Source organism: Anser brachyrhynchus, assembly GCF_964034855.1.
Source record: "Anser brachyrhynchus genome assembly, chromosome: 7".
In the NCBI taxonomy this organism is placed as follows: domain Eukaryota; kingdom Metazoa; phylum Chordata; class Aves; order Anseriformes; family Anatidae; genus Anser; species Anser brachyrhynchus.
In genome coordinates, this window is record NC_137701.1 from 21,718,486 (window position 1) to 21,733,023 (window position 14,538).

A 14,538-nucleotide genomic window follows, 5' to 3' on the forward strand; every position below is an offset into this window, starting at 1 on the left:
AGATGTCTGCTTTCACAGTTAGATTTCCCAGATCTGTTTTCAGATCATGTGCTTCATATCAAAACAGGTGTGATAGTTATATTCATATTTCCCATCTTGAACACAAACAAGACAGGGAGCATCTAACAATGTTCTGAAACACCACGTGGCCTGTTCATGCTAACATATTGACATAAAGCTGCACCATAGTACAAACAGAGCACTGCAGAGATGCCATTTCTGATTTTAGGCAGCACTGTAACTTTTACCTGATATGGGTACCCATTCCAGCACTGTCTGGTATTCCAAAGCCACGGTGTCTGAAAGAGAAAGAAAAAAATAAACATTCTGTACATAACATTCTGGACACAATAAAAAACCGGGAGACATGCAGCTCAGTTACATGTCCTGTTTTTTTTTTTCCTGCTTCCAAAAGACTTACATGATTATTTCCTTTTCAATGCCACAAAAGATAGCAGAGCCTTTTAAATCTGTTCCTGTAAGCAGTTTTTTCTTTCAGAGTTCTTTAGTTTTATCTTCATTTTCTGTGCAACTGAATAGGCTCAAGGTAGAAAACAACATATGGGCAAACTCTTCTACCCAACATCTTCAACTGTTAAATATGTCCACAATGGGCAATAAGAGAATGGCCAAACCAGCAGTAACCAAGCAGCCACACTTCCCTTTTTAGGCACGAGCAGGAGCAACTCCTTTTCGCTATGCATGTCTTGCAAAGCACAGCTGCATCTCAGGCTCTGCAGGCATCTGCACTGAGAAACACACATCTACAGCACAAGTACCCACCCACTGGGTATCTCAGAAACATGAAAGAAAGCTGTGGATTCAAGATATTTGTGCAACTCCTTTACATAACCTTAGCTTCCCTACATGCATGTATAAAGGTGGCAGAACATTGTTAGAAGGTTCCCTGGATTAAGACACGCATACCCTTACAGCACTACGTGCTTCCACTAAAATCATTTTCTCAAATGAGTCCCGTGTGTGGAAGAAAGCATTTTCTTGTTTTCACCATCAGGTGGAGCAGTCCAGCTCAGGCAAAGCCTAACAACACACACATGTAAAACACAGTATGTGAGGAGCATCAAACCAAATAAAACGAACACTAAGCAGGCTGTTGTTCTGGAGCCTAAAGTCCCAAGCTGAGAATCACGCTAGTACAGTCTTTATAAATAGGAAGCATTTGTGCCATATTAAAAGATAGTACAAATGGCAGTCAGAGTTATAGCCCAATTCCCAACTGATACTTCGGTTCTAATTATGATTTGTCTTACACAATGTCCAAAGGGCCTTTGTGGGTTAACAGTGATGTAAGATGACTATTAAAGGCTCTTCCTAGTTTTTTGAATGCATCCTTCACTTAATAAAACAAAATAAAACTTACACACCTACACCCCTGTTGCTCCTCAAATGTAAAGGGATACTTGTTACAATAACCTGAGCAACATTTACAAGTAACAGACCTCCTAGAGTTTCTGATGTGCCTCTCACAAGGAGGCTGTAAGAATAGTAAAAGTCCACTGAAATCTCTCCATCTCTCTGCTTGGAACAGCAACCAATTCATTGATTCAAACATCTCCATGGTAGTTACTGTGGTGAGTTCCTTTCATTTCCCACAACAAAAAAGGTCTTTGGAAACAGACACAGCCTCTCTATAATTGTTTCTAATATACAGAATTTTTGTCTGACAGCTGCCTAAATTAGAGCCATCCAAATATTGTAGGATAATTCATAGTTTTAGCCAGGTTTGAAAAGCTGTAACTGTCTTTCATATCAGATTCAGCTAGAGCTAAGAGATGCTTCCTACCCAATTATTTTGCTATCTAAATTACAGGTGCTAGCAAAAAATGCACATTTTTCTCTGTCAAATATTATGATGTATTAAGGCTTCTTATGAGAGATGTGTGCTATAGGAGCTGCAGATACAAGAGATCTACATTCAATTAAAACACTGAATACTAAATAAAATAAGCCTCACTGGAAGAACCCGGAAAGACTTTACCGCAAAGCCAGAAAGGATACCACAAATTGAGAAACAATGCACTCCATGCATTATTATTAAGTCTCAGAGACCAATACAGTGCAGAAAATCTGCTGCTTCTGAGCCACAGAAGGCTCAGCCAGCCACGCTGCCACCTCCAGCAAAATGCTTCCAAGTTGCTGTTTGGAAACCTAAGGGATGCTAGGAGGGCAAGAGGCAGGCAGCGAAGGCTAAGACTGTGGGGCATCTACACCACTTTCCCACCCCTCTTCCCTTCCCTGTCTCCCCTCCGTTTGACTTGCCTCAGCTTCTCAGAGTCGACCCTAACTGCTGTAGTAGCACTGGACTTTGGTTGCAGTTGCCCTGGAGTGAAGAGGTAAAGAAAGAGCACTTGGTTTAAGCACAACCTCCCCATCCCACCTCCACAATCAATGCAGCCCTAGACTGAAGCTCACTTCTCCATGAAGACGTGGTTCCAGCTGGAACAGCGAGGCGCCTCCCTTAGCGACCCCCACAGCTGAGGGATACTCTGGGCAGGCTGCGGCTGGAAGGAGAGAATCCTGAACTGCAGTGGAACACCTAGACGTGGGCAAACTATCAAGAAAGGAGTTAATGCAGGCACGCTCGGGGCTCAGCTGAGCCCTGTGTGTGCTCATACGACAAACCCATGAACCTCCTTGCACCAGACAAGTTCACTGCTGGGCAGAGCCCAGCTCTTCCTGGGAAGTCCCACAACAGACTGGGAGAAAAGGTCACTGGCTTGGCTCTGCAACAGACCCTTTCTTGATGAACAAAAGAAGCATGCTACTGTTTCCACTACCTACTGAATACCCAAATATTGAGAACAAGAAGTAAAATGGAAGTGTAACGCCTGGGGAGGAGGTGAAATGCAAGGAACCTGATAACAAAAAGGCATCCTGAAGCTGGAAACAATACTAAAAACTTCAGTACCAATAATGTCAGGCACAAAGCACCAGCCCCACAGTGCTGAAATCCTCCCTTACATAACAAAGGAGTTCAGATGGAGACGTAAGCTTTACCACACTTCAGTAAAGTATCTGATCAGTGCAGTATCAATGACAGTGAAGGATGACAAACAGCTGTTGAATCTGCCGTCATTCACAGCATCAAGGAAAAAAACTCCTTTCTTTTACTTTCCTTATAGAAATATCTGTCAAAAGCTCCATCAAACCTCTCTCTAACACTGTGATTAAAGAGAGCAATTGTAAAGAACCCTTTCAGAAAAAAACAAAACTCTCTCGAGACAAGGGAATGACTGAGGATTTGGAAAAAAATGAACAAATGATCTCAGATGCCTGCATGCTAGGCAGAAGCCTCGGGTTGCCTTGCATGCCCTGGCCTATTCACTTATCTTTAGAGAAAGCTTCTCGTTGGGTCCTGGCTCTCACATGCCCCAAAGTCTGTGTGTCTTGCTCAAAGTGCTGCTAGCATCTTGTATGTGATGGGTCAGTTTTGATAGTAAATGGGAAAAAAAAGGAGCATAATAAACCCCCTTCCATTTGTGATCTGCTCCTTAGACAGCTGATTTGGCTGAAAGGTATTTCTGTGTGTGTGTTATCAGAGAGACAATAAATGTACCTGATGAAGTATTTTCAAATAACAAGCTAGATTCTAGTTCATCACACAGTAATAAAAATGACCACAAAAATGCCTCCCTCGTCCACATGTGCCCAGCAGAACCCACCAAGTACAGGAAACACGCAAAGGCCAGGGGCTGGATTCTCTAGCAGAGGGAAAGGAGCCCTACGTGTCTTCAGCCTGTACTTCCCCACACCATTGGCCAGCCAGCCATCGGGGGTGGGGGGGTGTGGGGGGGTGGTGGTATCAGGCATGTCAAGGGTGAAAGTGAAATGCACGTGCCTTTTACACAAGCAGCTTGTATTTTTAAACATAAATATAACTATCTGGAGGTCACACTTTTTTTTTTTTTTTTTTAAGAACGACTGCTTTTGTGCAGCTAAAGTTCATCTCATTGCAAGTTGCTCTGTCACTCAGTGAGCTACCTGTACTTGTACCGAGCACGATTAGAAACCCAAAACCACAGGTTGTACCACGTGTACTGGTGTTGCTTTGCGCAAGAATTCATGCTCACCCGTGGAAGTATGAGCTTATAGATAAATAAAAGATGTGCAAAAAATGATTAGTGTTGCTGGCATTCATTTTTCTTCTTGCAGTCCATAAACTTGAAACGAGGAACTTGGTGAGGAAACACTTCCAGAGGCACATCCTTAAGCCCGGTGACAGCAACCCCCAGCTCTCTACAGAGCAGCTTCTGCCCTCGCAGTCTGAGCATTAGACAGCTGTTATGCACCTGATTTACCCCTGGCCATATGGGCACGCTGTAACACCCAAAGGAGTTCTCCCTAAATTCCCAGATAAGTAAGAAAAATCTTCTGGCTTTTCCAGCAGATGAATAAACACAGTGGGCCAGCTGTTTTTATGAGAATACAGCATGCAAAAATCCAGGAAAATCTCCACAGAATCCCCACATTTCTCGAAAGCCTATTCATACCCAAAACCGCATTTGAAACAAAAACGAGACATTCTCTGAACAAGAATTTAAGTCACTTTTGAAACCTGGGTTACTTTTGAAACCTTATAGGTTAATTGAAAATTGGCCCTATAAAAACAAAACCACCAGAAATCCTGAACATCCACCGCACATGTTACTCTACATTCTCAAAAGGCCAAGATTTTATCTGGCTTGGTTAATATATCTGGATGCAGCTTTACATAATTTTTTACATAATTTTAACTCTGACTGTTATAAGCATTATAAAGTGCAACAGAAAATAGTGCTTTTAGCATCAATTAAAGTCAAGGGAACAAATACGTTTGGCAAATTTCTACGCACCTCACTAGTTTTTGGCTGATAGATATCTTATGGCACTTGTACCTCTACTTTCATCAAGTTAGAGCAGGTTCTTGTTCTTCATGGAAACAAGTAGTACAGCTGAGGCCAGAACATTTCCTCTTGGTCAGCATTTGTTAACTGAGCCCTGAAAATGCTGTGCTAGTTTGTTCTTAACCCTAGACCTAAAGGTTTGTCATCTCATACACGCATGTCCTTTCCTCTGTTCCTCAAGAGCAGCTGTGTGCTCTCACCGCAGGCAGAACACTATCTCCTGCTCAAGGGGATGGACACCCCACCATAGTCCAAGCTTTACAGCTTATCTGTGTGGGAGTGCAATTGTAACAGCAGGGAAGGAGGAGACTATAATTTTTCTGTTGACTGCAAGGCATAAAAGTATTTAAGACTTCCACCTCTTTTTTATTATCCAGGAACTGAAAATTTCATGCTTTTAGTGAACAGCACCTTCCAGAACATCAGCAGAAGAACAGTTACTCATAATTAACAGTTCCGTGTTTTGTTTTTTTATGTTTTGCATTTAATCTTCTTCATGCTTAAATTAAATAGTATCTCACTGTTCACTTTTTTTCCAATTAAGGTTAAAAAAATCTAGCACTTTTTCCTTATTCAGTATATTAATAGGCATTCTTCCAGCACATCACTTGGTTGAATAAGTACTCACTTAGAGGGGATTTACTTGAATTGCTTTTTTTTTTTTTGTCCCCTCTCTATAACACCTGCATCCTCTTGGCATGGTAAACTGAATGGCTGTTGACATTAGAGAGAAAGCCAGGTCACCGTGGCAGCTCACAAAGCATCCTTCTGTAGTTTCCCACCCCAGAGGCACTACGGTACTTCCGCGGTGCAGAAGTGACTCCACCCTCTTATGGTCAGACCGAGAGACTTTTCACTAAGTGCATCTCTCCTACTCCAGCCTCACAGTGGTCCCTGGTTCCCTTCCCCATCTTCTTTCTTGGCCTAATGGCGATCAGTATAAGTGTGGACTACTGCAGCCTTCCTCTCTTAACAAAAATATATACCAATGAAAACACATGCTTCTGCGTGTAATGGACAAACCAATACACCGCTGGTTTTTTTAAGCTACAGAAAAACTCCCAGATATTAATTGTTGTAAAACAAATCACAGCTGAACAGGCACAGGCTGTTGCAAAGGAAAAACAATAAAGGAAAATAATGAGAAGCTCTTCCTTGCTAATAAAATTTATAAACTGTGCATTGATTTATTATTACTAAAATAAGCAAAATGCATTGAGTTGTAACCCGTCCTTTAGTCATTAAGCCTATCTTTATTAGCTCTCTGAATGTACTCCAAGCACTTCTTCAACTAAAAAATAGCCAAGAAATGCTGAGAAAATACTCTGTTGTTACTTCGTCTTTAGAGAAGCAAAATGAAATTAAAATCTATGTTTAACTAGGCCCCCTGGGGTAAAACACTCACATATAGCGGCATAGCTTGGATACTCTGCTAGCCACGCAAAAAAAACAGGAGACCAGGAGAACTGGTCTGTGTTTCTGTCCACACAGGGGCTGTTAGCTGCCTTATTAAAATCAGTCATCTTAGGCATACAGTTTACACAGCTCCTGTGACTTCTGCTGGCAAGCTTAACAGTCAAAGTACTGGATAGCCAAGAGATACTCGTCTCAGAAGAATTTCTCTGGTCAAAGCTGCTCCGCTTTTTGTTCATTGCTGCACTTAGCCGCAGTTGATGGCCTACAGCAACAAAGCTGAGACCGAGACCTCGGCCCCCTGCCACTTCAGCAGACAGGATAATGACCAGGGAGTATAAGAGTTTGAGCCCTCAGTCTGTGTCAGATTTCTGGAAAGGCTGCCTTAACCAAAAAGCCATTTGATACTCTAGAGGAGATGTGACATGCACATTGCTGTGGAAAAGTTATTGATGCATCACAACTGATTTTTTCAGGGGAATGATGCAACTGAAAACCTCCAGCAGTTCTCAGCAGCATCCTTTTCAGTTTCAACCAGAAAAGTAGCTTTTATTTTGAACTCTTGGGCACATCCCTGTTTTTATTATGATCATTTGAACACCAGCAGCACATTCATGATAATCTGGATGTTGGTAAAGGGCTCCATTTTCTGAACATGTTTCTTTCCATATTATTATTATTATTTTCACAATGTGACACAAATGAAGTGACATTTCTTTTCTTCCACAAGTATCAGCATTTGCAGCAATTTTTTCTCCAGCAGAAAGAAAATTAAACTCCTCCTCATTTTCCTTGATTTTTAGAAGATTTACAAATGAATAACCAGAATGCTGTGTGTCAGCTTTTCAGTTTCTATGGCCTTCCCTAAATTTACCCAGCCTCTTAGGACTTCACACTTAAGATGTCTCAGAAATTTTCTGTGATCATTTAGAAATATTTTTTACTTCTCCTCCTCCAAAAGACACCCTACATAAGACAGAATCTGAACCGTACTAATACCATTCCTTGTTATGGTTGTTTGCTACTAGAGTATTTCTCATACTGAAGTCCCACCCATTTAAAAATCACATCAGACAGCTTTCAGCATCCAGTGGCTGCCAGGACAGGCATTTTATGCACGATGTTAGCAGCAAACAATGCCAACAGCACTGGCTGGTTTTGTTTATGGCAAGATAAACTGTGGAGTCATCAGACAAGGCTCTCTGCAAAGACAGGATTTAACCGCCCCCAAATCACTAAGTAGTGACAATGCGAAATGGAAAAATCCATGGCTAACATTTTGTATCAACTTCTGCACGCTCTTCTTCCCAGTGATTTGTGGTTTGGTTTGCTGCTCACACCAGGAATAGCATTTCCATAAATTCTTCACAGACCCAAGCAATCATTCATCATATTTCTTGGCACAGTTCACAACATAAGCGAAGACAGTATGACACATTGCCGATGAAAATCCTGAGGTGCTCTTTTCATATATTATGACTGAGCAAACTGTCATAAGTTTCTGCAGAACTGTTACTGCTCTAGAGTTTAGTGCTTTGTGTCTGCAGAAACAAGGTGCTGGGAAAAAACACTTGTAGTGTAGAGCCCAGCCTCTCCCCTCAGCAATCTGCAGTGCCGACTTCCAAATATAATTAAAAATGATACTTCTACTAATCGGAAACTATAAAATATACAGGAGGACACATTCCAAGGCCAAGATTAACAACAGTCACTGAAAGATGCACTTGACATTTCAAATGCAAATATGTGCACAGAAGTATTTTTAGAAAAAAATATGAATTCAAATTTGGATTTATTTACATAAAATCACTGCTGGAAAGGCAGAGTAAGCTCAATGCACCACATACATCCACTTTTCCCTTTTGCAGATATGATGTATGTAGGTCCGTTGTGGCATTTATGTCTTGTGCTGATAAACACACGGTTTCAACTTTAATTGTAAAGAATGTGGAAGGGCCCTAATATCTGCCAAAGGATGGAGGTGTTGGGAGGAAAGAAGTCTGCACCATTTCTAGCAGTTGACATACAGAGTGGTGTGGGTGAAGTTTTGCATGCATTCAACAGAACCGAGGAATTCTGCAGCCAGAGAAGCTGGTAGCTGCAGCATCTCCTCCCCTTGCTCTGATCAGCAGTCCTGCTACCAAGTCTGGTCATCAAACAATTTGTGCTCGTTTGAGTACCTTCTTATTCTGACACTTCCTCTTCTGCTTGCTTGTCACAAAGAGGCTGGGCTGCCAGTGATACTCAGATAGTTTAGAGCAGCTGAAGGTCTATGGAAATGTAGAAGCTGGGCTAAAGATCCCGTTCGTTTGTGCGTAACAGGTTTCCTAGTGACACGACTCAATATATTTTGTACTTACTGCATGGTAAGGGTAGTGCATAAAAAGTAGCAGACCCATTCAGCAGAGCACTCCAGATGCCTGATAACACTTTGGGAAAGCAAAGCAGCTGTAAACCCATTAGCTTTAGAGCTGCCTTGTGTTTTTTGATCATAGAGCCAGACCACACCAATTAACCTAGAATTTGCATCTAAGAGGGCATTTTTGAATTTATTTTATTAAGACAGACAACATGCAACCATGGGTCTGGAATCAGTTCAAAAAGAGCAAGTGTTGAGGTTTACACTTGGCAAACAGTAGCTCTGTAAGAGGGTGAACTGCATAGAATTATACATATAAGAGACCAATAAAAATCCCAAGAGAGAATTATTAAAACAGATAAATAGGTCAGTTCACCCCTGGTAGCTGTGCAGTGCTCCAAGATTGCTGCTGAACTGCGGGACCTCAGAATGCTCCTCGCTTTCCTACAGGATACAGCTTCAACAGAGCTCCAGGGTTTCCAGCACGCTCTGCTCTGATACTACAGTTACCCAAAGGCATACAGGAAAGTGGTTAATAATTAAACTCATCATTACACATCTACTTTCTGTAATTATACCTACTATCTGTGGCTGATCTGCCAGAAGAGTACATCAGGCTGATTTTGACCAGCCGCTGATTTCCATGCCATTTGCTGAAGGGAAGCATTGACTATATCCTACATTGTCATCCTACATTGTCCTACTGACGCTGACTTTTGGAAATCCCCAGTGAGCTTCTTTCCTTCCCAGGACTTGCTGTGTGCCGTAAGGACTTGATTTACTGACATGCTGTGTCAGTGAAGCAAGCTGTTACTGCCCGTGGCCCACAAAGGGAAGCAGAGTCCACCTCAAGTAACAGCAAAACAACTCTTTCCTGAGTGAGCACTAAGGTACAATTTCAAGCACAAAACCAGATGTTTAAGGAAGATGTTTAAGGATATTTATGAACTTGCACTGCCTGCCAGAAAAAGGCTGTATACAGAAAAACAGAACAAAATCCCCTCCACTTTCCACTCCTGCAATGGCCGTGTTTCTGGAGGTTAGCATTGGCACATTGCAGCAAGGTCTCAAAATCATCCCTGACATCTGAAAGGTAGGAAGTTATTGCAATTGCAGAATTTTGATTAGGAAATACAGGACTTTTCCAGGTCACAGGGCCAAGACTTAACCCCAGAGATACAAGAGTGTGTTTGAAACATTTGGTGCCATTACTGGTGCCTGGTCAGGAAACCTTTTGGCAGTGAACTCCTCTCACTGCTGCCACTAAAACCCTGACAGAGTAACTGACCTGCTCCCAGACGCAGAAGCAGATCAAGTCCCAGGAGTGGCTGTGGCAGCAGAGCTCCATCCAGACAGGTTGCTGCAGCAGGCAGCCTGAAAGCACCTGTTGTGCGCCTCTCCAGCCCCACTGAGGTGATGCTCACTAGAGGGACCAGTTTCTAAGCAATTCCATCACTGGGCACAGCTAAAACAAAGCATAGGCTAAGCAACAAAGACAAGGATGGACTAAGGCAGCCTCTTTCCCTCCCCCTTCTGCAACTGCTGCATTTTTCTGAGGTCAGTGCACGTATACTGGAGCAGGGCAATTCACCCTTGGGGTGCTGGTGTCCTCAGTAGTGTATTTAATAATGCTACAAGTACTGGGTACTGCCTGGGAAAAGGCCAGTGAGGAAAACCTCAAATACTGTATTTTCCTCTAGCAGAATAAAAGACTGTGGGAAAACATTAATTAATTTTAATGTAAGAATACAGTTTACAAGGCATTGCTTCCTGCCCAGTTCTGAGCCAGTGGCTCTGAGAACATTTACTACACCAGAGCAGAATAAAATGGACATCTTGAAAGATTTGGGAAATTATTTTGCCTAAGCCTACATAAACTTTTATGTAAACTTTTCTTCTTTTATTTCCCTTTCTCCTCCTGCTGAGGAAGCGCGTAGATACAATCTTTTGTTGTTTCCATTTGTCATCTCTCACTGGATCCATTCAGACATAACTTCTGTTTTTCTTATGCAGCCCTCTGCTGAAACAGCTAGCAAGAAGAGTGGCTGGTAGAGATGGAAGCAAAGGAACTGCGCTGGTGTTTTATAACTGCTCAATTTGTAATTAATTTTGGATTAATATCATAAACTGTAAGTTCTGGGCACAGCAAACACCTAGAGTAACTGAGCAAGAAGAAAGGGTCTGTTCCCTCACTTTCCTGAACCTACAAATCTCAAGGGAAAAAAAAATCTATAATCTCTGCTGAAACTCCTTATTTAAGTTACATGTGTGAAAACAGCAGTTAAGAAAACAGAAGCAAAACTCAGAATTAGATTTGAACTTAAAGGAGTATTTCCCCAAGAAAAGTCTGCCATTTCTCATAGCCAGTAACTGAGACCATCAATAGGCAGGAAAAATGAGATACCTTTAAGAAAAAATTAACTGGGAAGCTGTGGAAGGTAATACAATACAAGAAAAAAGAAATGCTCACTGAACTACTAATAACGTATCTGTTTAAATAGTAAACTTCTTTTCCCTAGCACTCAAAGGGTAAAGTGAAACAGCTTTATGACTCGAAGCCTTATACTGTAAAAATACATAGTGATCTAAAGGTCATACTAGCCTAAATGAAGATAAAGCTATCGTGCTCCAAGTCACTGCCTCAATAGTGAGATCAACTCAATAATGGCAATTCAAAGCACCAGTTGGATTATTAATAACCTGCTCTTATATCCAAACGTGCACTCTTTGCTCAAGTGTAATTAGCTGTGGAAAATAGGACTGCTTCGTTCATCTGAACAGCAAAACAGGAAAAGCTCCTGCAGTAGCAGAGCACTGTTCTAAATACTTTGCTAGAGGTAAGTGAGCTACCATAGTTTCCAAATGAATTAAAGCTATTTTTATCCTAAAGTTACTCAAATAAAATGCTTCTACAATTACTTCCTCTAGATCTGCTATTTTTATATATAGGACATTGAAAAATCCGTGTCTTTCAGAAAGCTGGTAAGTGCTGTGCTGAAGTCAAAGCTGGCTAGCAGGCTGCAGCAGGACAGGCGCCCTGCGCTGACCGGAGCAGCGGCATAAGGTGCAACCACTGACAATGTGGGGCATGGCTCCCTACCGCCGTAACTCTTCAAACTGCTGATTACAGAGCATTTACTCTGGTGTCCATGGTTATTAAATACTCCCAGCTGGATACCAAGCAAAGAGAAATTCAATTCTAGATATATTTTTAAATTACTGTGTCATTTTTCAATCCCTTGCTTATGTCAAATTTGTCCTCATTGTCATTATGGTATTCATTAGGAATATCAGTGATATTCTCCTTTTGCCCATTTCTTTCAAAAAAACCTTTTATTGTCTTTCAGCCACAAATAAATTCTGCCATCTGGCTTAGCTTTTGCTTGATCCAGTTATTATGTTAACTTCAAACAGCTTACACAATAGATTATTTCCTATACTAACTGGCCTTCTCTTACAAAACCTCAGTGTCTAAACTGCATTCATTCTTCCCTGTTAATGTATATTGAAGTAGTGGAGTAATTTAAAATTAAATTTCTCTGCTGACTTTGATCTTTCTCACAGCATGATTCATGATTTATATTTTAGATAGCCAAAGCACTCTATTAATCTCTCCTAAATGCCCTCAACCATTTTTATGCCCTTTTGAAAGAGACATCTGAAACAAATTCCTTTTCCATTAGATGGATCTAACGTTGGTCTTTCTGGAAACCTTTTCTACTCATGATACTTACTTAAAAATGCAATATAGCATTTCCATGTTTCACAATGGCATCCTTCAGGAGACTCTGACACAAGTGCTCTTCCCTGTTTTCACAGCAAATTAGAAATTATGTTATTTAGCACCCAATGCTGAGCCCCACTTTCAGGAAAGAAATCAAACTAGATTGGATTTTAACATCCAATATTATTTTAGCTTAACAATTTTCATTACTTACAAACACTGAGCAATTTGTTTTCCCGATTTAAAAGAAAATAATAATAAAGAAAAACAGCCCAAATCAATTTTAGAGCAAGTACAATCTGACAAAGGCAGGCTTCATTTCCTCCCTGAGTGGCATACGTATCACATTATCCTTCTGTTAATAGAACAGTAAAATATCAAATATCAGCGTTGTGTTAAAAGCACTGCAGAGTGGCCCCTGACATTCTTCATTTAAATGAGAGTATTTATCCAGTATGGGACAGATAAGCTCAGTGAACAAAAGCAGTTACAAGGCTTCAGTAACAGATAATATAACAACTTTCCAGCCCTAACATGGGAAGGAAACACCACAACACACACAGACTAGAATACATGCCCAGCTGAATGCCTGCTTCACTTAATTCAGGAGTGGAGAAGAGAGGGGGCAGCAGCAAGGGCTCTGGAGCAAACCTCCTGCTGCCAGCTGCTGTCACACTGCTGTTTTCTACAGCCAGGTCTGAAATAAACCAAGGTGGCAGATATTTCAAAAACTCATGCTTTGGTACCTCAGAGCTAAAAGTAGAAGAGTTTGGCCCAGCTTAGTTAGTCTCATAAGAAGCAAACTGTCAGATATGTTGTGTGTTCACAGCAGCGCACATGTTTCTGAGATACTGTGCTTCTTGTGTCTTTCTGCTCAGCAGAATAGCCAGAAGCAACAGCTTCATGGAGAAGTACATGCAGGAACATGAAATGGAAATAAGTGATAAGTGAAGTGCTGCCCATTCTCATCCAGCTTGTTTTTCTCCACTCCAAATCAGCTAAGTCACACACAACACGTTCTGTAAATAGCTTTCCAATAGCTGAGAAACTTTTTCAATGGAATCAAGGCTGTTCTACTGCTAGAAATACCAAAAATTGTGTAAAGCATTGTACGTTTTCAATTAAGTCAGTAGGATTGGTATCGAATCCCTGGATGTGATACCAAATTCATCTGCAGTGTTGCTCCATGCAAGCGTAAGGAATTTTGGCCAGAAACATATTCTGCTGCCATCACATTCCTTAGGTGTTTCAGAGGTAAGCATAAACTAAACCAAACTTTCTATTTCTTATTCATCATTATTTCTATATTTAAACTCTTTTGTTATTCCCTCCAGAAAAATATCATTAATATTCTAACTAAAACTTAATTTAAACTGCAGCACAGCCTTTATTTTGTAATGCTGAAAAGGTAGTTTCATAGTCCTAGGCCAAATTAAAATCCCGAAGTCCAAATAAATGCACTTGACACCTCCATATCCACTGTTTTCAGAAATCATGTGTTGCTCATGCACCAGCGGCAAGGGATCAGTGCACCCGGAAGGGAGCGGCAGAGCAGCGGTGCTGTCAGAGTGATCATGCAGCCCAAGGGCTCTTACCCAACAAGACATTTCTGAGCCATCAGACTTGTAAAACACAAGGCTTTTGGGAAGCACGGCAACAACACTATATAGTGGTTGGTTATACTTTCATACCTTTAAGAATGTATAATTGTATTTATACTTGCAACCTAATTTGCAATAATGTACGAACATTTACAGCCCACTGACTGCAGGCTTCATTTCAAACAGGATAATTTCCAAAACTATTTCCCATATTTCTTCAGTTCTGATTTCTTCAGTTCTCAAACCAATGCCAACTAAAAAAGTAACATAAGCTTGTTTAAAAGCACAGTGAGTGATCTTCTCCTGTATTAGCAGCTTTGTTCTGCTGCAGACCACACAGTACCATGACTTGGTGTGCACAGTAACCTTACATATGGTGCAGCTTCCCAAGTAAAGCAGTTAAAAATGTCAACTTGGAACTTGTCATGAAGCTAAAATGAATCCTTTTCAGCAATGTGTATACAGAATCAGTGACATTAGGAAAAGAAAACTACTCACAGTTGTGTGCCGCTTGACTGTTTGAACAACTCTTTGCAG

At 41.1% G+C, this 14,538-nt stretch overlaps 1 protein-coding gene across 7 annotated transcripts in view; it reads right to left on the reverse strand.

Moving 5' to 3' along the window:
• The window catches only part of CERS6 (ceramide synthase 6), a 124,278-nt gene that overhangs the window by 38,361 nt on the left and 71,379 nt on the right, over positions 1-14,538 (reverse strand). For all 7 annotated transcript variants that reach the window (XM_080600995.1, XM_080600992.1, XM_080600993.1 and 4 more), the window contains one exon: positions 249-299. In XM_080600995.1, coding sequence (XP_080457121.1) covers positions 249-299 — 51 coding nt within the window. The remainder of the gene's footprint in view (positions 1-248; positions 300-14,538) is intronic.